At 40.2% G+C, this 22,110-nt stretch overlaps 1 protein-coding gene across 1 annotated transcript in view; it reads left to right on the top strand.

The window, feature by feature from the left end:
- Positions 1–21,801, top strand: part of LOC310848559 (chloride channel protein C-like) — a 66,560-nt gene extending 44,759 nt beyond the window's left edge. The window contains exons 14-16 of the mRNA XM_083747751.1: positions 17,365–17,461; positions 18,976–19,071; positions 21,039–21,801. Coding sequence (XP_083603877.1) covers positions 17,365–17,461; positions 18,976–19,071; positions 21,039–21,269 — 424 coding nt within the window. The 3' untranslated portion in view covers positions 21,270–21,801. The remainder of the gene's footprint in view (positions 1–17,364; positions 17,462–18,975; positions 19,072–21,038) is intronic.
- Positions 21,802–22,110: the final 309 nt, after the last annotated feature.

Genomic DNA, 22,110 nt, shown 5'->3' with positions numbered 1-22,110 from the left:
GGGAGAAGGTTTAACCACAAGCCCTGGTTTGGCTTAGTGCAGTGTGTGATGAAGGAGCAAAAAGCACCAGCGAGGAGCAAATCAGTTGCGTGTGTGCATTTGTGTGGCCATGATAAGCCATGGTTTGGCTTACTGTGTCATGCGAACCAGGCCACTGGGACTTAAGTCATGACCCATTAACTTCAATGGATCCTAAATTCAATGAATGTCTGGATCCAACCCAAAGTGTGAAGAGACCAACATATATTCTTATAATGTTTTTCTGTCATTGTCCTGCTGCTTCCGTTAAATGATATTAAAAAGCATACGAGAAACCACAGAACTACACTGCTCATGGCTCGCAAACTATGGTGTCCGCCAGGTTGAATATGTTACATTAAATAAACATAACCCACTCATTTATTTCCCAGCTGTCCACTGCAATAAAACCAGAACTGATGCTAATAAATGATCGAGCCAAAATGCTTGTCTCATTCTTTCCCTTGTTAACTTGCCCATACCGTTTTGAACTTCCCATCACTTGCCAATTGTGAGAGTGTCTGATAGTTGTAAAATACCGCACTAAATCACAAAACAATGGGAATAAAAAATGAAGGTGTCTGCCACATCTTCACGTGAATCAGTAAGGGATGAGAACGCAACAGTACTAGGCACTGTGAAAAATGTGTTATCTGTTTGTTTGAGAAGTAGGAAGCCTAAGGACTGTGTTCAATGTTATTCCTATGCACAGCAGACCCCCCAAACAGGTCCATTAATTGAAATGAATCTACTCTGAGTATAATTTAGCTGAAAACATCCCTATCATTTCTACATTTTAACAGTTCTGCAAACCTGTACCACACTGCAGTTTTTGGAGTTCTTATCAGAAAACTGTGACAATTTTACAGTTCAGATATAATGATAAACTATGGTTTCTTGACCCAAGAATGAACCATGTGCCCAGGTACTCCTGTCTCTCTGTATGCCTTGCTTGATATTATGTCGTTTTAAAGGAGTTTTCCATGATGACTGAACCGGAACACTGTGGTCATAACTATGTTTGCATGGGACGTGCATTCTATATATGCCTGGCATCTACGTTTCCATTACCTGGGAACTAGCCCTTCAGGACCACAAATAACTTAGAGTGAATACTTTAGTGCTAGGAGAATCTTTCCCCTGTAGGCTTGGCTGTATTCTGACAGGCTTCTCTCAGGTCTGATAGAGCTGATCCAAAAACTAGCTTTATTTCTTTTTTAACCACAATATATAGTAGCACAGTGTGTGTAATTTTAGGGGTATTGTTCTGGGTTTGGGTTAGGGTATCCTCACAACTATTATTCCTCTCAATTATTATTATTCGTTTATTATCACCATTTGTGGTTCACAAGACACCTGAGAAGGCAAGGCCAGAGATTTTTTCCAGAAAAAGGTGAATGGCAAGCTAACTTACAGAAGGCTTGTTCCAGAAGTGGGGGAGTGAAAGATTAGGCAAAAGTGAACTGGGAGTGGCTGCATGGTGTGATGCTTCAGTTTAGGGAGCAGGGGAGAAGAAAGGGGGATGCTGTGGAATCTGGGAAGCTAGAAAGAGGGGGAAATCAAAGGAAGGGAGGACGTGACTTATTGCAATAGATCTGACTGAAAACACTTCAAAGGGTGGGTGAATGAGGGTCCTCAACATTGGGGTGAAGAGCAGGTGTGGCATGGCAAGGCTTTACCAACAAGGATTGCAGGACAATGGAGTGAGAGATGGGCCCCCAAAGCTGGGAGTTCCATGAATCCATCACACTGCATGTGTGCCTGCAAGAGTGCTCTCTTTAAATCAAGCTGAGTTCAGGGGGCCAAAACCAGTTATAGCCTTAAAAAGACAGACACTGGCAGCAGCTCAGGTGGCAACAGAAATAAAGATTTCCAGATGAAAAAGGGAGGTTGATGGCCTGTGCTTTACTGAATAGACTCATGCTTCAGGCTAGGTGAGTGCATTTCAGTACTATTTGGAAGAACTCTGGGCTGTGAATAGTCACTTGGTAAGTAGTAAGGGGTTTTCCTGATTGTGTCACGATCTGGGGAACTTTTGCCTTTTGTGCATCCAAGAACTCCTTAGCCTGAGGCACAGAGGAACTGGAAGCTCTATTGTTCATGGTGACTAGCGCTGCAAACACAATTTGTCCTGGCATGTCAGCTTTTGCCAGCTAGCTGTTAACAGGCAAGAGGGGATTATGAGCCAAGGTGTTCTTATGGGGACAAAATGGAGACAATCTTGTGCTCTCTGGTAACATGCTGCTTAGCAATCAAGATAAGAAACCAGGATCTGTTTTTAGGCCTGGCTAAGATGGATCTGTTTTTGAACTGAGGTTGTTACATCTTTGTTGTTGTTGTTGTTTAGTCGTTTAGTCGTGTCCGACTCTTCGTGACCCCATGGACCAGAGCACGCCAAGCACTCCTGTCTTCCACTGCCTCCCGCAGTTTGGTCAAACTCATGCTGGCACCTTCAATAACACTATCCAACCATCTCATCCTCTGTCGTCCCCTTCTTCTTGTGCCCTCAATCTTTCCCAACATCAGGGTCTTTTCCAGGGAGTCTTCTCTTCTCATGAAGTGGCCAAAGTACTGGAGCCTCAGCTTCATGATCTGTCCTTCCAGTGAGCACTCAGGGCTGATTTCCTTAAGAATCATCTTAAGCCAGGCCTGTTACATCTTAGCCAGGCCTAAAGATAATGTAGTTAGGACATAATTCTTTTCTCTCTGTGGAGCCAGTGTCTCTCACCCACCTTATTTTCATAGAACCATAGAATTGTAGAGTTGGGGTCATCTAGTCCAACCTCCTGGAATGCAGGGATTTTGATACCACTTTTCCAAATGAGTGTCAAAAGCAGCTTCTGAGACTGAGTGCCAAACTAGATATTATAAGACAGACCTTTTTAAAAAGTATTAGCGTACCACCTTTGAAGATAGTTTGGAAACTGTAGCTAGTGCGGTATGTGGCCACCTAATTCAATCAATCTCCTTTGTTGGCATCGTATACATGGATCAGAACACAACACAGTTGACAAAACATGGCAGGATCTACATTAGGATAAAACTGTCCAGACATCATAAGGTACGAAGATGGCTCTTATGACCTATGGTGATGTAATTTCATAGTTTCACTCAAAAATCTTGCCACATTCTCCACAATGTCATGCTTTGGTATTCAGAACCATATGCCATATGGTATCCAGCCATAGGGCACACCATTTGGCAGCCCCAGGATTTTGCACAGAAATTTGGATTGGATGCATTCCAATGATTGGTTAACTGCACCAATCCATAATGGAACACCATACAGGAGTTGGGGGGCTACTTTGGTGTTAAAGACCTTTAGGGAAGCTGGGAGCTGTTAGAGAAGAAATGGGTGATAGCCAGAGCTAGAGTATCCTCTCCATTAAGTGCAAGCTTACAATGGTATTTCCAGGAAGCGTTATATTGGATGCCTAGGTATTTAAAGTTTTTAACCTGTTCCGTCGGGTTTCCACTGATCTTCCACCTATGAGGCTTCCAAGATCTTGAGAAAACAAGCACTTTAGATTTTGTGAAGTTCCGTTCTGCCTATACAATATTCCTGGCTGCTGCACACCTAATTGTTGACAGGCTCAAGATGAGCAGATCATATAACACTAATCTTGATACAGCTGTGCAGGATGCCTGCAAGTTTCTAGGCCCAATTCAAAGTGCTGGCTTTTGCCTTTAAAGCCCTATACAGTGGTACCTCGGGTTACATACGCTTCAGGTTACATACGCTTCAGGTTACAGACTCCACTAACCCAGAAATAGTGCTTCAGGTTAAGAACTTTGCTTCAGGTTGAGAACAGAAATCGTGCTCAGGCGACGCAGCGGCAGCGGGAGCGGGAGGCCTCATTAGCTAAAGTGGTGCTTCAGGTTAAGAACAGTTTCAGGTTAAGTACAGACCTCCGGAACGAATTAAGTACTTAACCCGAGGTACCACTGTATAGCTTAGGACCCCAATATCTTTTGCAATATCTTTTGCAGTAACTCTTGCTGTATGAACCAAACCCTTCAGTCTTCTTCTGAAGCCTTTTTCAGGTCCCCCGTCTGAGGTAGGTTTGGAAGATGGTAACAAGGGAAAAGGCCTTTTTATCTATGGTTTCCCATCTATGAAACACTCTCCCCAGTGAGCTCCACTAGCACCATGATGAACATCATTTCAGTGCCAGGTTAAAAGCTATCTCTTCTCCCAGGCATTTGATGGATTATGACAAGCTGGTTGATGGGCTATTGAATGAAATGTCCTTGCTGCAGGAGCTTTTTTTTCCCTTGCTGGATTTGTGTATGGGTTATTGGAATGGTTTTATTAAAATGTATTGCTTTATATGTTATGCCTTTTGGCTTTTAACCTTTTTTTGTAAGTCTCTTAGGGACTTTTGTGGTAGGTGTCTTATAAATAAAGAGAGAGAATTGTTGTTATATGGGCACTGGAGGGTCCAAGTTCAAATGGCTGAATGGCAGGGATTGCCATTGGTCTGATCAAAACTATGCTCCCCAACCAGCTTGTCTCTCTTTCCCTCTTTGGTTGTGAAGAGGGAGAAGAAAGTAATTTTGAGGGGACAAACAACAGGAAAGGAAAGGGCTGAGAGATCCCTCTTCTTAAGCACAGAAACTGTTTTCCAGTACAAATAAGAACAAATTTTCCCCGTAGACATACTGCCCCTGCATCACTCATCACATCTTGTTTGGCTCCCTCACAACACATATTGTATTTTTTTATTGTGGCTCAGTCTTTGGATCATTGAATTTTGCTATTCAAAGACTCCTGCTATAATAAGCACATTTGTTAAGCTTTTGTATCAATTTGTGAAAAGTATAAACAGTAATTACCAAGGAACTATTCTGTTTTCTTTGCGTTTAGTTGTTGTTTAGTCTTTGTAATGTAGACAGGAACCTGTTATTCACCAGGCAGAAATATGGACAAATCTGTCAATTTTTGGTTTCTCTCAGTTTCTTGTTCTTCAGTTCACTTCATCCTGTTTCCATATCAACTGAACAGTGGGAGGTTCAGGACAGAAAAAAGGAGGTATTTCTTCACACAGCACGTAGTTAAATCACAGGATTCACTACTGCAAGCTGTAGTGATGGTATGGGTGCATGAATAAAATTCTCTTACGAAAATTTGTCAGTATCTTAGTGTGAATTTCTTCTAATTAATATGCTTCTGTGCAGTTTTGACAAATATTCACATTTTTGCAAGCAATTTCCTCTAATGCAGCACATTTTTGGGTTACTTTAATTAATGTTTGACTTTTGATGCGATGCAAACTTTCCCCTAATGTATGCATTTTGTACATGTGGTTTGACTGGAGAACTGCATTGCAAAATTTGGAGAAAAACAAATTTCAAAGGGGAACTGTGTTTCAGTTTGTATGTTGGTTTGACAAGCACAAATTGGGTAGTTTCTCATTAAAATGCCAACAGAATTGAATTTCTCCCCCATCCTTGTGTGATGGCTACCATCTTGGATGACTTTAAAAAGGCTTTAGGCAAATTAATGGAGGTAAGGCTATCAATGGCTACTTGCCACAATGGCTGTGTACTATCTTCAGCATACTGTGGGAGCACAAGCGCTTGTGCCCTCTGCTTACATGCTTCCCACAGGCATCTGGTTAATCGTCAACGTAAAAGTGGGGAGGGAAACTCTGCCAGTTCACTTGGGCGGCAGATATTTTTTGCTCATTTTTTGATAGTCTGACATTAATAAGCCAGCATAGTTTGTGCCCTGTATTGGTTGTTCATGCATTTTTTTTTTAAATTGAAGGAGTTCATCCTAAGCATTTCCTCTACTGCTAAAAAATATGACCTTAGGCAATGAATTGTCACTAGCTAGCAGTCTGTGAGTTTATTCATTCATTCATTCATTCATTCATTCATTCATTTATTCATCCATTCATTCCTGCCTTTCCAAACTGGTGGATTCAATTTCTCAGGATTCATTCTGACAACAGAGTTATTTGAAGCTCAGCTATTTTTGCAAACTGAGGCTTGTTTCTGGTGCCCCAGGAAATAAGGCATTGTAATTAGATGACTTCAAAATGTTGCCACACTCCACATTAGAATTATACTAATGTGTGAATGGTTCTCTAGCAGCTATCTCAGAACTCCTATGAATTCTCATACTGCATACTTAGAAGTGAAAGTGTGAAGTGCTGGTAGTACCCACACAGGTAGTAGCAAAACATCTCTGTAAGGAAAAGTCAATGTACCCTCTTAGTTTTCTTGACACTGTTTTCAAAAAGAATAGTAAGTACATTTAATATTAATTTGCATAGTGAGATTGCTCAAACCCATAGCTAGTTGGTTAGGAACATAAGAATGCCACCTTATACTGAATCAGAACTTTGGTCCATCTAGCGCAGTATTGTCTACACTGACTGACAGTTGCTCTCCAGGATTCCAGGCAGGGGACATTTCTACCAGGGATTGCATCTGAGATTGGGTTGCCATACATCTGGAATTTTCTGGACATACCCTGAATACTGTTGCTGGAAGAAGTGTCTGGGCGGAAATTGGGAAAATGTCAGGAAAATCTGGACATATGGCAACCCATGTCAGCAGTGCCGTTTGGGGTGTGATTTTACTTTTTTAAAAGCTCCAAAACATCCTCTCTCTCTCTGTCTCTGTCTCTCTCTATTTTGCCCAAAAAGCTCAACAACTTTGCCAAAAAAGCTCACTAACTTTTGTTTCACTTTTTGATATATGGTGACACTATCTTGAGACCTACTTGCAATGCAGATGCTTCTGCTACTGAGCTATAATCCTTCCTTAGTTTCGCTGTGATAGCAGACTATGGTTTGCTCATAACAGGAACTCATCAATTAAGTCCTGTGTGTGAGAGGAGTGGTGAGGAAGGGGGAGCCCTTGAGCCAGTTACTTGTTAAAATTCCTCAAATCTATAATCTGGAAGACTGTTCGAAAACATCCATAGTCTTGAATTAGTTTCTCTGGTAAGAAATGGCTCTTGTGTTAGAAAGCAATGGCAGAGCAGATGTACTCAGTAAGAATAATGACACCACTGACGAGACAAACACTTTCATGATGATGCATGGGAACACTAACTCCAAACTGCATTGTTTAGCTAATGCATGCTTTCACTCCAGTAAAGTGCAGTGTCACATAACTGAAAGTAAATCGAAGAGATCATAGTTTAGAAAATATGACAAAGTTGAAAACTTAAAGCTGCATTATGCAGTAATATCCTTTTAGAGATAAATAATTGATCCAAAAGACTACGTCTGTGTTATTATATGTTTATTAGGTATACTTTTTCCTCTGGTTGGCAAACGAAATCAAAAACTTGCTAAGCCAACATTTGCTTGGGGACATGTGTGTTTCATCAGTGTAACCATATGTTTTGAGTACGTGCTGCGTAAGAAAGAGAATACAATGAGATGATACATTGACCTATTTTGGCGATTCAACAGGGGGAAATTTCAGTGGGTTTTATCCAGTTCTTTGGAGTACATCCATTCAAATCCATGAACCTAAGCTAGTCATGCTCATGAACTACAGTGGGCCTACTCTGTGTAGGACTAGCATTAGATACAACCCAATGTCATAATTGCTTTCAAGGCCTTCCTTCACTATAAGTGTATTGCACAAAAAAATGTGCATTAGTTTCTCATTTGTTCTAATCAGATTTCATATTCTCCCTCAGCTTCTCCACTGGACTATTTCAGCTTCTGAGTAGCAAAAGCACAATATGCTCAGTTAAAACATTAATTGCTATTGTCATTTCTGTGTATAATTTAATTACTTGAATGTCACAGGCATCTAGAATACTTTATAGCTATTGTAATACTTTGGAAAGTATGCCGTCCCCTGCAGCACAATTCTAGTGTGGGAGTACTCTTTTAACTACGGTATGTAGATTTTTGAAACAAATCACAATCAGGATTTGCCTCCTCTGTTTCTCTGGCATATAGCTCATGGTTTTGTTGAGTGCATGTGTGTGTACACACACACATTTTTCAAACATTTACCTTCCACTATGCTAGAGCATATATCTATTACTGTTTTTAGAGGAGCAAGGAGCACTATTTAATCTATGTTTAAAATAAAATAATTCTTTCTTTTCCCAAGAAGGCTGTTCCTATCCTTTACACATACTGACAGGATATTATGCTGTTCTCATTGAAAGGGTTTATCATGCAAAGACTAAGGGCTTACTTTTATTGATCATGTAGAAAGCCACTTAAGTGACAGGAATGCAGATTTACCCGTCAGGTGTATAAGCAATAGTCAAAGGAACAGTATCTTCTATAGGCCAGTTGAGGGTCACTATCCAATTCCTCCTCCACCTTCAGAACTAATTTTTCCCATATTGGAAGACACAAGATTTACCCACACTGGAGGAATGGCACACGCAGTTGATGGACTATATGGAACTGGCCGAAATGACTGGCAGAATCCGAGACTTGGGAGAAGAAACATTCGAGGAGGATTGGAGAAAATTTAAAGACTATTTGGAAAAACATTATAAGTTGTATGAATGTTAAAAAACGCACCCTCTAGGAAATTCTAGCTTCAGTAATGTTAAATTAAAGAAATGGAAATTAAGGTACAAGGAGTCAGAGATAGAATAATGAAACAACTTTATTGTGTTAAAATGAAAATGTACATGATTTGGGTTATAATACATTTGAAATTGGGTAACATGATAAAAAGGAAGATATAATAAGTATTAAACAAGTTAACAAATTGCAGACGTTATGCATCACAGAGAATGCAGGGTTGGGAGGACGTGGGGAAGTCCAACAGATTTGGAAAAAGGAGTAAGAAAAATTTGTAACCTTTCTTTTTTACTTTTATAATACGTTCTTTATTCTTTTTTCTGTATTATATAAAACTAATTAAAAATATTATAAAAAAAGAACTAATTTTTCCCATTCATATGCAAATTTAAGTGATTAATGAAAACTCAATCTGATAAACTAAATATGGTGAAATGGCCTTAGTGCTTGTATGCAAAAGGTTCCCTACTGAAAATCTGATCAAAGTACAAATAAAAATAAAAATATTCAGATAAAAAACAAACAAATAGATGACCATCCTGCTCAAAAGAAAATGTCCAGTGCAGTTTTCAAATCTTTCTTCTTTGCGGCTTTGAAAGAAAACTCTGAGAAATAAACTTTGTAAGAGGCTACATTTTCCCAAGATTAGCATAATAAAAAAGAGTTGTTTTCTAGGAAGAGTGCTTAATACAGTAAGTGGGGTACCTTTTTAACTGAATATTTTGTTCCATTTGTGATTTATTCAGAGCATATTTAAGTTTATCTTCCCATACTTAGGTGTTTGGTGCCTGAATAAACGCATGAAGTGTGTGTGTGTAGGTCAGAACATGTAGGATAGTCCTTACCCTTGGAGGCCATGTTCTAGCCATGACTCACTTCTGCTGCATATTTGGTAGAGAGCCAGTATGGGTACAGATGTATGTATGTAGGGCTATTCCATAAGGGTGGGAATACTGACTGTCCAGGATTCTCATCTCCATAGAATGTCACTGAACCTGCAGCATCAGGAATGTGGTCGGTGTGTTTGTTGGTATACAGGGAATGGGTCTAACCTGTGTGTTCTTGTTTGGCATCCATGTCTACCAGATATATGAATAGGCTTCTGTCTGTCTTTTAGACCTTGGACTTTTAGCACCAAGGACAGCACAACATTTTTAGCTGACAATCATTTCTTGCTTTGTTGTTGTTGTTGTCTGGTTGTTTCCCACCATCTCCTAGCTCCTTCTTTGAGAAAGCCAGTCCTCAGAAGTATCACCTCTCCTGAAATGTCCAGGATTAAACCAAATGAATGAGAGCCATGGGATAAATTTTGTGAGACTGGAATAAACAACATGAGACACTCTGTATTTCCTAAATAAGAACTCTGGATTGTTACAAACTGTCCAGAAAATCAAGGCCAAACACCAAGATTGGTGCAATACCAAAATGTTGAACATTTTATCTCAGTTTGCCTTTGGAACTTTGCTCCCTCCTGAGCCTATGAGATGATGAGGCAAGTACGAACTACTGCCTGAAAGCAGAGTGTATATATGATTTATTGAGGGTGGCATCTGATTATGTCATAGTCAGAGAAGACCCATTAAAATAATGACTAACTTAAACCCATTAATTTCAGTGGGTATACTCTGAGTATCACTAAGTCACATGCTGCCCTTTATCATAGTGCTGTTAAAACTGCAGTAAATAACTGAACACAGTAGCGCTGACATTCTTCCATAAATCGCTGCTGCTAAAAATGTAGTAAGGCACAATAGGGAATTTGAAACAGAGCAAATGGGAATGGAAAAATGTCTGACATGATACACGATGTGTAGCCTCCAACCCTATATTGTAATCTGACCTTGCTAAACATGAACATATGCAGTCTACAAAGATGATAATGTTGGGAAGTTATAAGATTATAATTTAAATAGCAGTACAAGGGTACCTCTGGTTACATACTTAATTCGCTCTGGAGGTTTGTTCTTAACCTGAAGCACCACTTTAGCTAATGGGGCCTCCTGCTGCTGCCACGCCGCTGGAGCACGATTTCTGTTCTCATCCTGAAGCAAAGTTCTTAACCCTAGGTACTATTTCTTGGTTAGCGGACTCTGTAACCTGAAGCATCTGTAACCTGAAGCGTATGTAACCCAAGGTACCACTGTATCTAAATGCAAAGAATCTCTTAGTCTATACATGAATAATTTCTATATACCGGTAGTTCTTTTTTCTTTGTGCAGTTTTTTCTAGATCACTGTAAGGCAGCTGTCTGGAGCATAGTGTAAAATGTCTGTGCCGAAGAATGCCATCATTTCACATTGTTTAAAAAGTAAAGGGTTTGCTTTGTTGCACAGATAGCTGTGCAGGTGTACAAAGCTCTTTCAGAATGAACTAGAGTGATGTAGTGTGTGAATTATAATTCTGAAAGGCAAATGAAAAACATATGTAGCCAAGCTGCAGCCTGTGGGTGGCTTTGAGGTGAGTATATGATGTTAACAGCTAGATTCAAATATGGTCATGATGGGAATGTTAATATGTATGGAAAGACTGATCATATATTTGTCCTATAGTGCAAGTATGTGATGGAGTCATCTGCAATTGAAAGTTAGCTAGGTTCATTATAAACATTATTATTATTTTTTACAATACCACATATTGGAAAAAGAGATGCAAGAACCTCTTCAGGGAATTTTGTTCAGTCTCATAACCAGGCACAGCAATTAAAATCCTCTTAAACATTTCTATTTCTGATCACCCAGCAAGAACAAAAGTGACATGGAAAGGTTGAAAGTGTACTTTGAAAGAGCAAAATAATTTGTGTATTTGACAAAACTAACTACCTTTATCATCTAGCAATTTCACTGATACCTCGTGGCTAGGTTTTGCTTTGGATGTATTTAAATGCATTTTTATATTTTATTTCATTTCTTCAGTTATTGGTTGTTTGGATTCCTTCTTCACTTGTTTTACTATCAATTTACACTGGCTTTGTCAGAATGTATGTTCTCCTTCACTCCAGTTTACACCAGTTGCTTAGTTGTAAAAATATTTCTTTCTGCCTTTTATGGTTTTTGTTGACTACCATTTAACCACATTGTCATAATCTTGGACTTGTTTGCACCCTTTCTAATTTGTACTCCACCCAGAGGAAGGATCACTGTTGATGTGCTTTTTGAAAAAAAATATAAATGAATGCAAGAATGCTGCATTTTCTTTATAACAGGGTAATTTTGTGTTTTTGTTTTGTGCCCAATGGAATGATTTATTATGTGACTTCACCCTGTGCTCCAAAAAGGAGGAAGGCTGGAGTAGAATGACATCAGATGAATAAAAATAAAGATAACTTTGCTCCCCACCCCCCATATAATAGTTCTACATGTTTCTATTCTTCCTTGGGTGCAGTGCTAAATAATGTAGCTCCAGCAGCAGCTATAGAGTATTGAAGAAAAGGGAGTATCTTTGGCTGAAAATTCTATCCCTTATTAGAGGGTCTGGGGTCTTGAGAGTTGTGGAGGATGATGCTCGGGAGTAGGAAAAACTTAATGCAGCCATTGCATTGTCTGAGAACTCAGTTTGAAGGCTGCCTCATTGTCTTTCTCGACTCTGTCAAATGTAAACCTCATTGAATAAGACCAGGCACTTCCAACAGGTAGATCGTGATCTACCGGTAGATCACTGGACATCTGTGGTAGATCACTGGTAGATCACTAAAAAAGGTAAAGGACCCCTGAAAGTTAAGTCCAGTCGCAGACAACTCTGGGATTGTGGCGCTCATCTTGTTTTACAGGTTGAGGGAGCTGGCGTTTGTCCGCAGACAGTTTTTTCAGGTCATGTAGCCAGCATGAGTAAGTTGCTTCTGGCGAAACCAGAGCAGCGCATGAAAACACCGTTTACCTTCCCACCAGAGCGGTACCTATTTATCTACTTACATTTTTGGTGTGCTTTCGAACTGCTAGGTTGGTAGGAGCTGGGATGGAGCAACGGGAGCTCACCCCGTCATGGGGATTTGAACTGCCAGCCTTCTGATTGGCAAGCCCAAGAAGCTCAGTGGTTCAAACCACTGCGCCACCCAAAGAAGTTCAACAAGTTTGGCTCCCCTAAAAAAAGCTAAGCATTTTTTTCCTGCACCCCCCCCCAAAACGCAGCTTTCCTCCTCCCTAAAAGAAGCTCAACAACTTTGACCTGAACCCCACAAAAGGGGGTAGTCACTGCCAGTTTTTAACTCTGTGAGTACAGATCACAGTCTCATGGGAGTTGGCCACCCCTGAATTAGACTAATCACATCAGTTGGCTTTGCAGCATATTCTGGTTGAATAAGTTGTAGCTGCATGGAGTCAGTTACTGTTCTTGGAAAGATATTTATAATCAAGTTGTATAATTTTGCCACTCACAGGATTGTATTCGGTGCTTTCAGTCTATGGGTGCAATGTCTCTTGTGCTAACAGAGGTCCATTTATAAATGTTGGGCAACAGAAGAATCTATCACAACAGGTCGACTTGTGAAATAATTGTGCAACAGCCTGTATGTCCATACAAATAACACTTTTCTGCTTGTGGAACCTTCTGCACAAGAAGATCTGCCTGACTCTTCAATTTCGTTCTCCATTGGATGCACAGTGGTACCTCTGGTTATGCACTCTTCTGGTTATGAGCTCCACTAACCTGGAAGTAGCTGCTCCTGGTTGCGAACTTTGCCCCAGGATGCGAACGGAAATCACGCACTGGAGGCCCCATTAGCGAAAGCGTGCCTCAGGATAAGAATGGTTTCAGCTTAAGAACAGACCTCTGGTCCGAATTAAATTCGTAACCAGAGGTGCCACTGTATACCCCATATTCTTAGACACATTTCTATAAAGTCAAATGTAGACAGTAAAATGCAGGATGAAATGTGATGTCTTGATTATCTCACCCATAGTATAATTGCTTGGACTTCTTCTTCTTCTTCTTCTTCTTCTTCTTCTTCTTCTTCTTCTTCTTCTTCTTCTTCTTCTATTAGAATGTACCCCCACAACAATTGCTTAATCTACATTGAGTGCATTTTGTAACTATTTTGTCAGGGATAATAATAATAATAATAATTATAATAATAATTATAATATGTCTGCCAGTTCCCCAATGTGTAGAATTTTCTATATCCACAGAGAAAGAAATTTTTGCGCAAGGGTGGGATACAAGACCTTTCCCATTCTGATAGCTTTAGCATAGTGCTCAGGAATGAATAGTATCTAATGTGGGAGCTTTGGGTACAAATGGGCAATCTTAAATGTGTGTCTTTAGGATGCCTGTTTCATAGCTAATATCATAAATTAAAAATGCTCTAAGGCCTTGCCAGGCTACCTTTGAAAAGAGGTTCTTTCCTAAAGGGGTTTCTTCCTTTCTAAATAAATAAAGAGCAGAGTAACAATTGCCAGTTCACCGTCTGATCTCTAGAACTTCCTGTTAAGCCCAAAATATAGTGCAAGAAACATGCTTGGGCTGCTGTTTTAGAGACTTGATGATGTGATAGGAAGGATATGTGCAACATCAAAGAATGATCTTGTTATACTTCTGAAGCATGACTTCTGCAAGTCCAAGTGAAATAATGGGTGCTCATTTTTCTCTTGAATGTGGCAAGTTTAATAGCCTTGGATTGTTTTTCATTAGTGGTGTTCCAAAACTTTCCTTCATCGTACTTGCAGCATATACGTATTGCGTGTCCATGTGCCTTTTTCATTATCCAGATTTTTCTTTCATTTCTCAAAGCCTAGCTCCTATGTGATTCCCTGCTGGTTTATTTCAGGCCAAAGCTGAATAATTTGGAATATGATCAAACTTACCAGCTAGACTCGGGTGGCAAACAAATGTTCCTTTTCTTTTGCATTGTACTAAATGGGACATTTGTTTTACTCCTAAGAAACACAGCTAGTATGGACTTGTTTTAGGAAAATAACAAACTCCAGGTCAGAACTAAAACAGGGTGATTTTCATTTTTGGCAAAACACCATTATTGCTGTTTTTGTTTCTTATAGCTTTTTATGGTGATCAGATATCTAATCTTCAATTGCCTTTCAATAAAGTAGGTGAAATAATTCTCTTTGGAACAGCAGATGCACAGAAATTGGCACCATATGTATGTAATCCACCTGACAGCACAGCTTTTTATAAGCTTCCAGCAGCCATCCTTACTAACATTTCAGGCAGCAAATTCCAGAGAAGGTGTCATTTTCTTGCATGCAGACTCCATCTCTCTGAGCATGTACAGTGGTCAAAGGGGCCCTGTTTGGAGTTTTTGCTTCAGGTGTGAAAATGTTTGAAGTAGGGCAGCTTTTGTTAGGGCACACATACAATATGTAACTACAATGGCTTGTTACATCACAGCTATTGCTATGTTCTTCCTCTGCTAACAGAGGCAATAGACCTTTGAATACCAGTTGCTGAGAATCATAGGTGGGCAGTGTTGCTGTGCTCAGGTCATGTTTGCTGTCATCTAACCGGCATTGGGTAGCCACCATGAGAACAGGAGGCTGGACTAAATGGCCCATTGGCCTGATTCAACAAGCTGTTCTTATGTTCTGAACCAGAGTATGGAGCACAGTTCAGTTCAGAGCTATTATTTAAGAATACCAGATAAAGCATGTTCATGCTTGGGGAATTCCTAAACCCTTTATTGCCTGAAGAGGAAAACAAAGTGACATGGATAGTTTCCAGAAGGGTAACTGTGTGAGTCTGCGGCAGCAAAAATAATGAAGTCTTCATGGCATCTTAAAGACTAAGACATTTATTGTGGCATAAGCTTTCCTGGATATGAGTCAGTGAATGCTTATGCCATAATAGATTTGTTAGTTTGCACAGTGCCACAAAGACTTTCTGTTGGAATTGATAGATATATTGAACACACGCCATATTTCCATTAACTGCCTTTGAAACACCCTAACTCTGAAGCTTCCTTTGCATCTAGCCTGAATGGTGTCCCACACTGACCCCCACTTACATGATCCCTTTTACAGTGGCTTTGATAGCATAGCAAGCTGTACTCTACTGGCTCTTTACATGAACCTCAACTGGTGTAGGAACAAAGTCAAGTTAGGTAGAATTATTGACTTGTGTCCGGGATAAGTTAGAGCAGTCAGCCTCATGGGAGCCTTTTAGTGACACCTGATCTGGGTTTAAAGACTGCTCAAATGTGAGGGGAGCAATATTGCAATAGCCAGTCCCATCCACAACTGATACACATTTTTCTGAATATCAGTAGTGAGCTCATATATGTGTAAGGGTGGGCGTGTAGGCTGTTTTCAGGCTCTGTTCATGTCAAACAAAGATGCATAGGTCAGGGGTTGGCAATGTAACACCCATTCATCCAACATGAATATGTTCATTCTACTTGGATCTAATGTCTGTAAATGGCTCATGTATGTCTGTACTGAAAAAGTTGTCTAATGTGTGAACATGAAACAGCTGCCACTCTTTTCAGGCTCATAATTTTAATGAAATTTAACAGTGTCTAGAAAAAGTCAACTCATAACAGAATTGAATGGTAGATATAAATGAGATTTCAGATGGCCATATGGGAAGAGGCCAATGGCTAAGATTCCAAATGTAAAACTGGCATTGTAATGGGCTATCTCGCGGGATTTGTACGAGGATAGATATCATAATGCTCTTTGCACATTTACAACCAGATAATAATTTCGCATTGGCTCCTGCTGTTTACATTAACAAAATGCCTATTACCTATTAAACCTCCACTTGAATGAACTAGAGAGTAACTGAATACAACCTTGCTCAGCTTGTGTTTAGATTGCATGTCAAGTCTTCTGCAAGGTATCATTTGATATATCTGTTAAACCAATTCTGTTTCTCTGTGAGGCAATTTCTTTCAAACAGACCCATAATAACAGCTATTTGAAAATTGAATCAGGTTGCAGATATATATGGTTTCGAGTACAGCTGCTGTTTAAACCATAATATCTTGATTTAATACAAAACATGATGCAAGATGGATGTATAATAATTTATATACCATAGATAAAGGAAGGCTGTGTGAGAGATGCAGATAATATTTTTAAGAGAAGGTTGCTCAAACTTTCTTTTTCTTCCTTCTATCAAGTATAAATATTTCTTTTGCCATATAAACTTACAACAAAATTGAATGGTCACATTTAATCAATAGAAAAAGAAGAGCAAATAACAAATCCCAAGCCAATGGAAGTTATGTAGGGTGTCAGTAGGTCATATGAGCAGTAGGTGGCATGACCAGCTGTCATTAAAAAAACAACAATAATTCTAATGAAGATATCGCTTTTGTGTGGCAAACTGAATTTATTGTGTTATATACCATCCCATTTAAAACTATAGAGGTGTTCAGTTTGCCATACATACATGCTGTAAGCATAAGAATTTAGCTAGATCAGACTGAAAGTCCACCTAATCCAGCCTATCACATTCACTGTAGGCCAACCAACTGCCTCTGACTTTGTTAGTCATACGTTCCAAAGAAACTGTAAGTCTCTAGTGCCCCGAAGGAAACTAAACCTAGTGGTAGTGCAACTTTTGAACTTCCTCTCCTTTTAGGGAATTAGAGAACACAAAATAATAGGGTTTTGGTTCTTACCTGTGAATTTTGGCCCGGCAGTATGGAAGACTATGGTGTAACACTACTGTTAGTTGCTAATAGTTGTATGAGCTCATCCCCTGTCTGATGTTTATTTGAATGTTCACTGGGAGTACAGAATTGAGCCATCATGAAGGCTAATGCCCAGAGGAACAATGCAGATGAAAAATTCTGGATAAAAAAATAATCTTGGTCTCATAGCTATTTTGGAGTGGTCATTTGGTCTGCTGATGAATGTATTCTTCATGAAACTAGGCTTGAGCTCTGTGTGCTATTGGAAAACGAAGCCGTCTTTGAAAAGGAGACTACAGAAGACTCTGAATCTTGTGCACCTCTTCTTTCCTATCAGAAGGTAATAAATGCCCTTTTATTTATCTTACACACACACACACACACACACACACACACACACGGAACAGGGAACACTTCTGGATCTGAGGACCAGGGTGGGCATTTACTGAGCCTTACCCCCTAGCAAAGGACCCACTGATTTTCTCTGGAGCCCCCCAGATATTGCTGTTTCTCCTCCTCCCTATTGCTGTCTGTTCACTTGTTCCTTTTAAGTAAGTGAGCAAGGAACAGCACTTTCCAATCCCCCTATCCTCTCATGCTGAGTGGCTCTATGAATTAGGCCTAATGGAAAAGGGCAAGTAAAAGGGCTGTAGATACAGGAATGTGAAGGACATGGGTCCACGCAGAGAGGGATCCCACTCTGGGCATCTTGCCCAAGGGTCTGCTAAAACCTGACGCTGGCCCTCCTGGAGATCATACTGCTAATTTTGAAAGAAGTGGTTGGTAAATACTACATACATGTTACACAACCCCCCCTTCTCCTGCTTCCTGCTTATAGCAGCCTAGCTTTATTGGCTATTCTGTTCCCAGAGTGGAATTTTTTGCTGCAAAAGGCTGGTAAGAATGTGAGTGACTGTTTTTTCCTGTGTTCAGATGTAACAATTTCAAAGTAGTGGAGCACTATAGTAGTGCTCCAAGCAACATTTCTAGGAAAATCCAGTTCTACAAGGGAGATGATTACATAGAAGTTTATAGGGCTGATTATTATTGATTATTGAAATAGTTTATTCTGTGATTTTGGTGATTTTGATAATTTCTAGTTTTGTAATAAACCTGTAATGGAATATATTCTTGTATATGTATCTGTTGTGAATCCATGCTGAGTTGGGGCATTGCAGAAAAGTGGAATATAAATCAATCCGGCATGAGTTGCCTTTCTCCCAGATCTCAATCTGCTGTTTTTGATAGCATCTGTCTGTCTCAAGAGACAATGGAGTATGCTTCTTTAAGTCAAACTGCTGCATTAGCAGCCCCAAAATGACTTCCCTAGGGTGCAAGCCTGGCCAATGTGTATGGAGGTCCTGGGTTGCTTATACAACAAGACCCCACCCCCTCTTGGTGTCACTGATGTGGTCCAAAGGAAAGCAGAGCAATACAGTTAGCACTAGTTTGGCTGCAGGAGTTGCTGGAAGGAGGCACGCAGGGTGCCATCCTCCATCTTAAGGAATCCACTCCATATTTGAGTAGGGTTTACTCCTTAGTCTTTTCTTCTTCCAAAGATCCACAAGGCAGCAGAGGTTTAAGATCAGAGTTTTCCTTCTCCTAGATGGGCTACCCTCCCAGGGTAGGGAAGCTCTATCTGCTCTCACCTTGCACTACAGCATGTACAGAAACCATCACCTTGACCTGCTGGATTTAGATGTCTCCCCCCCTCCCAGGACCTTTGCCCCATAGGGTAAAGAACTTCAGTGAATTTTTCTGTGCTAATAGGTTTCCATGCTAGAAATTACACCTGGTTGCATTGCATTGCACTGCACTGCACAAAATAATAGTGATGCATCTTGTCTATTGCAGATCAGAGTTGAAAAACTGCCTAATCAGCAACGGATGACCATGTTGTTGGGTCGCTACACTACGGACCCTCAGTATCAGCAACGCTTCATCAATCTGGTAAGAGCGGAGCCAGCTCTGAAAACAAACATTTCCTCCATGAACAATGTGTTTGTTATATTTTCTCTTCTGTTTATGACGGCTCTGTCAGCTACACTGATTTACATAAACACTGCCAATCCCGGGACGCTACACTCTCAACAAAAGTAGCCGAGTACAAACAGCATTCCTGAGTTTTAATTCATATTATATAAACATAACAGATGTTGATACGATGAGCCAACAAGAAAATACAACAAAGGCAACCATTTCAAGGGGGTTTGCGATTAAAACACGTTCCAGATTGGCGAAAAGATCCAGTGTTAATGGAACAAATCATTTAAATGTCAGTGTTTGACTCCTATGGAATTGCAAAGACACAATGTATAGCAAAGCTCTTGAGTTTTCCCTGCTCTCAAACAGCACAAGGAAAAAACTTATTTTCCTGTCTCTGTATTCCCATATATATTTTCATATTTCACTGCTGTGTTGGAAAGCTAAAGTGAGAGGCAGCTTTGTTTGGATCCCTCATAAAGTGACTAGAAGAATAGCGGCAGCAGCAGCAGCAGCAGCACTGTGTTGTCTGTGAATGACAATATTTTATTTATCAGTAGCTGGAGGACAACCTAAGGACTCCCTTATGTCTTTCTACAAGCATTGTCTCCTACCTATGGCACACACACAGCAACCTCATTAAGGTGATTTTGGTTAACCTTGTGGTTGTGATATAAGAGAGGTGGGAGATGGTAGGTATGTTGGATCCAAGTGGTTGGGGGCTTTCTGGCAGAGGGCTTTCCAGTTTGTGTCTTGAGGACCATCCAGAATCAGTATTCAGATCACATTGAGCAGTGCTGTGTACATTTCCAGTGGAGCAATTCACCAGGGGCAACCATCAACATGAGTTGAAGCTTCTGAACAGTTGTCAGGGAAACCCCAGCAAGAGTGTTTTGCAGCAATCTAGCCCTGGAACTATAAAAATGTGAGTGATTGTCACCAAGTGAGAATGTTTCTTGACTTGGGGTGTTTGTTTTTAGTTTTAGGAATTGTCCATCTGCATTAAACTTTCTGCTGTAACAATTCAGTAAATGTAGAAACAATGGATTTAACCTCAAGGCCACTTCATACCTGATGTTTCCTTGACCATGAGATCACCCCTCTGCACATCAGCTTCCTGACAGGCATGGTTGTGGCAAAATACACTTGTGCTGTGCATCTAGCTTTTCCTACACAGAAATAAACTCCGTAGCTTTATGTGTGAAACCCTGACTCTGCTTTATGGAACCCATCTCCATGTAAGAAGAAGACCCTATGTCAGTGGTTCTCAGCCTGTGGGTCCCCAGATGTTGTTGGACTACAACTCCCAACATCCCTGAGCTCTGGTCTTGCTAGTTAGGGGTGATGGGAGTTGTAGTTCAACAACATCTGGGGACCCACAGGTTGAGAAAGGCTGCCCTATGTGCAGTGACTCTTTGCTTTGCTTGTAGCAAAACTGGTAGCTGCAGTGGTTCTTCAGCCAAACTACCTTGTATTCTGAGCGCCAGAGTGGTATTTAAAATTGCCTTCTTAGAAATAGATTAATTTTATTTCCCCTTTTTGTTCTTTCGTTCTTTCTTTCTGCAAGTGTCTGCTGTGGAATGCTGTAGGATGTCATTAAGAGCAATGTAACAAAACCTCACTATAAAACGTATTTGGTTTAACAAACTGCCACATGCCTATCAAAGCTACGTAGAACTCTTGAACGTACCGCTGGAGTTTAGCTTTAACTGCCCTTCCCTGTATGATCTGTGTACATTCCTGTATCAATGTGAAATTCTAGTGAAAAATGAAACCACTATTATACCATGTTTTTTAAAAAAGAAATAATTTGAATGTACAAATGAGATAAAACAACAACGACCACTGCATTGTGCTCTTCTTTCATTTGGGAGTTAAGATATGATAAGGTTACACCTGTTTTCTCTTAATGTGTCCTTTACTTTATATTGCAGGAGCCCTACATAAACAAATCTGCAGTGTCGGTTCAAGCCCATTTCTCACTGCAACGCACATACATCATATTTCGGTCTCTGGGCCTTCGGCACCTGACAGTTGTTGATTTGCAGAACCAGGTTGTTGGGATAATCACCAGAAAAGATCTGATATCTTTCCAGTTGGAAGAGAAGCTGGGACTCCAGCAGTCATCGAATCAGCTTCACTCTGATGATGAGCTTTTAGACTAGGAAGCAATCTGAACAGGGAATGCTCAGTTTAATTTCATAAAGAACAAGTATGTATGCTCATCTTTAAATCTGGATGTGTGTGTATTACAGTGTATCCTCTGCATAACAAATGGATATGCCTTGCCTAATTCTCCCAGTTACCAAATCAAAAAATAGGGACAAATAGATTATCCAGGCTTTGAGTTCATACAGTTGGGATCTCATTCCCAACTCACACAGTTCTTTCTCATTCCAATCTCAGATAGGATATAATAATAGCATATAAGGTGCAAACAGCAATCATTTTTATTGATTTATGTATTGAATGTTTTATTGCTTTATTTTGTGGAAATTTTTATATTGCAATGTTAACATCTTGTGTAAATCACATAGGGATGATGTGTCTTAAATGGTATAAACACATCATTAATAATTAAGTATTCCTACCTAAAATCATAATAAGTGTGCTATTTCTTCCTTACAAGATGGTACTAAGGGCCAAACTATATGCAACTTTAGTCACATACTATAGTCCTGTTCTTAAGTGCAGGTTCCTTCCCCCCCTCTCCCCCCTGTCTTTACCCGGGGGTGCAAGGGCTGCGGGGCACCCCGGCGCCAAATTCTAGGGAGTGCCAGATGTATTGGGGGGGCGCATCAAATGTATACCTACTGTATACCGGTCCCTCTCAAAAGTCCCCGTCCCCTTCCTCCGTCACTCTGTTACTCCATAGCATCAAATATTCCCAACGAGTCAGGAAACAAAAGCAGTTATTACTGCTGCGTTGTTGTTACAGGTGAGCGATTTTCCTCCCCCAAAAAAGGTCAACAACTTTGAGTTTGACCCTCTAAAAAATTTGGGGGT

Source organism: Podarcis gaigeae (assembly GCF_964106915.1).
Source record: "Podarcis gaigeae genome assembly, chromosome: 7".
In the NCBI taxonomy this organism is placed as follows: Eukaryota; Metazoa; Chordata; class Lepidosauria; order Squamata; family Lacertidae; genus Podarcis; species Podarcis gaigeae.
This window is presented reverse-complemented; position numbering and strand designations above follow the sequence as displayed.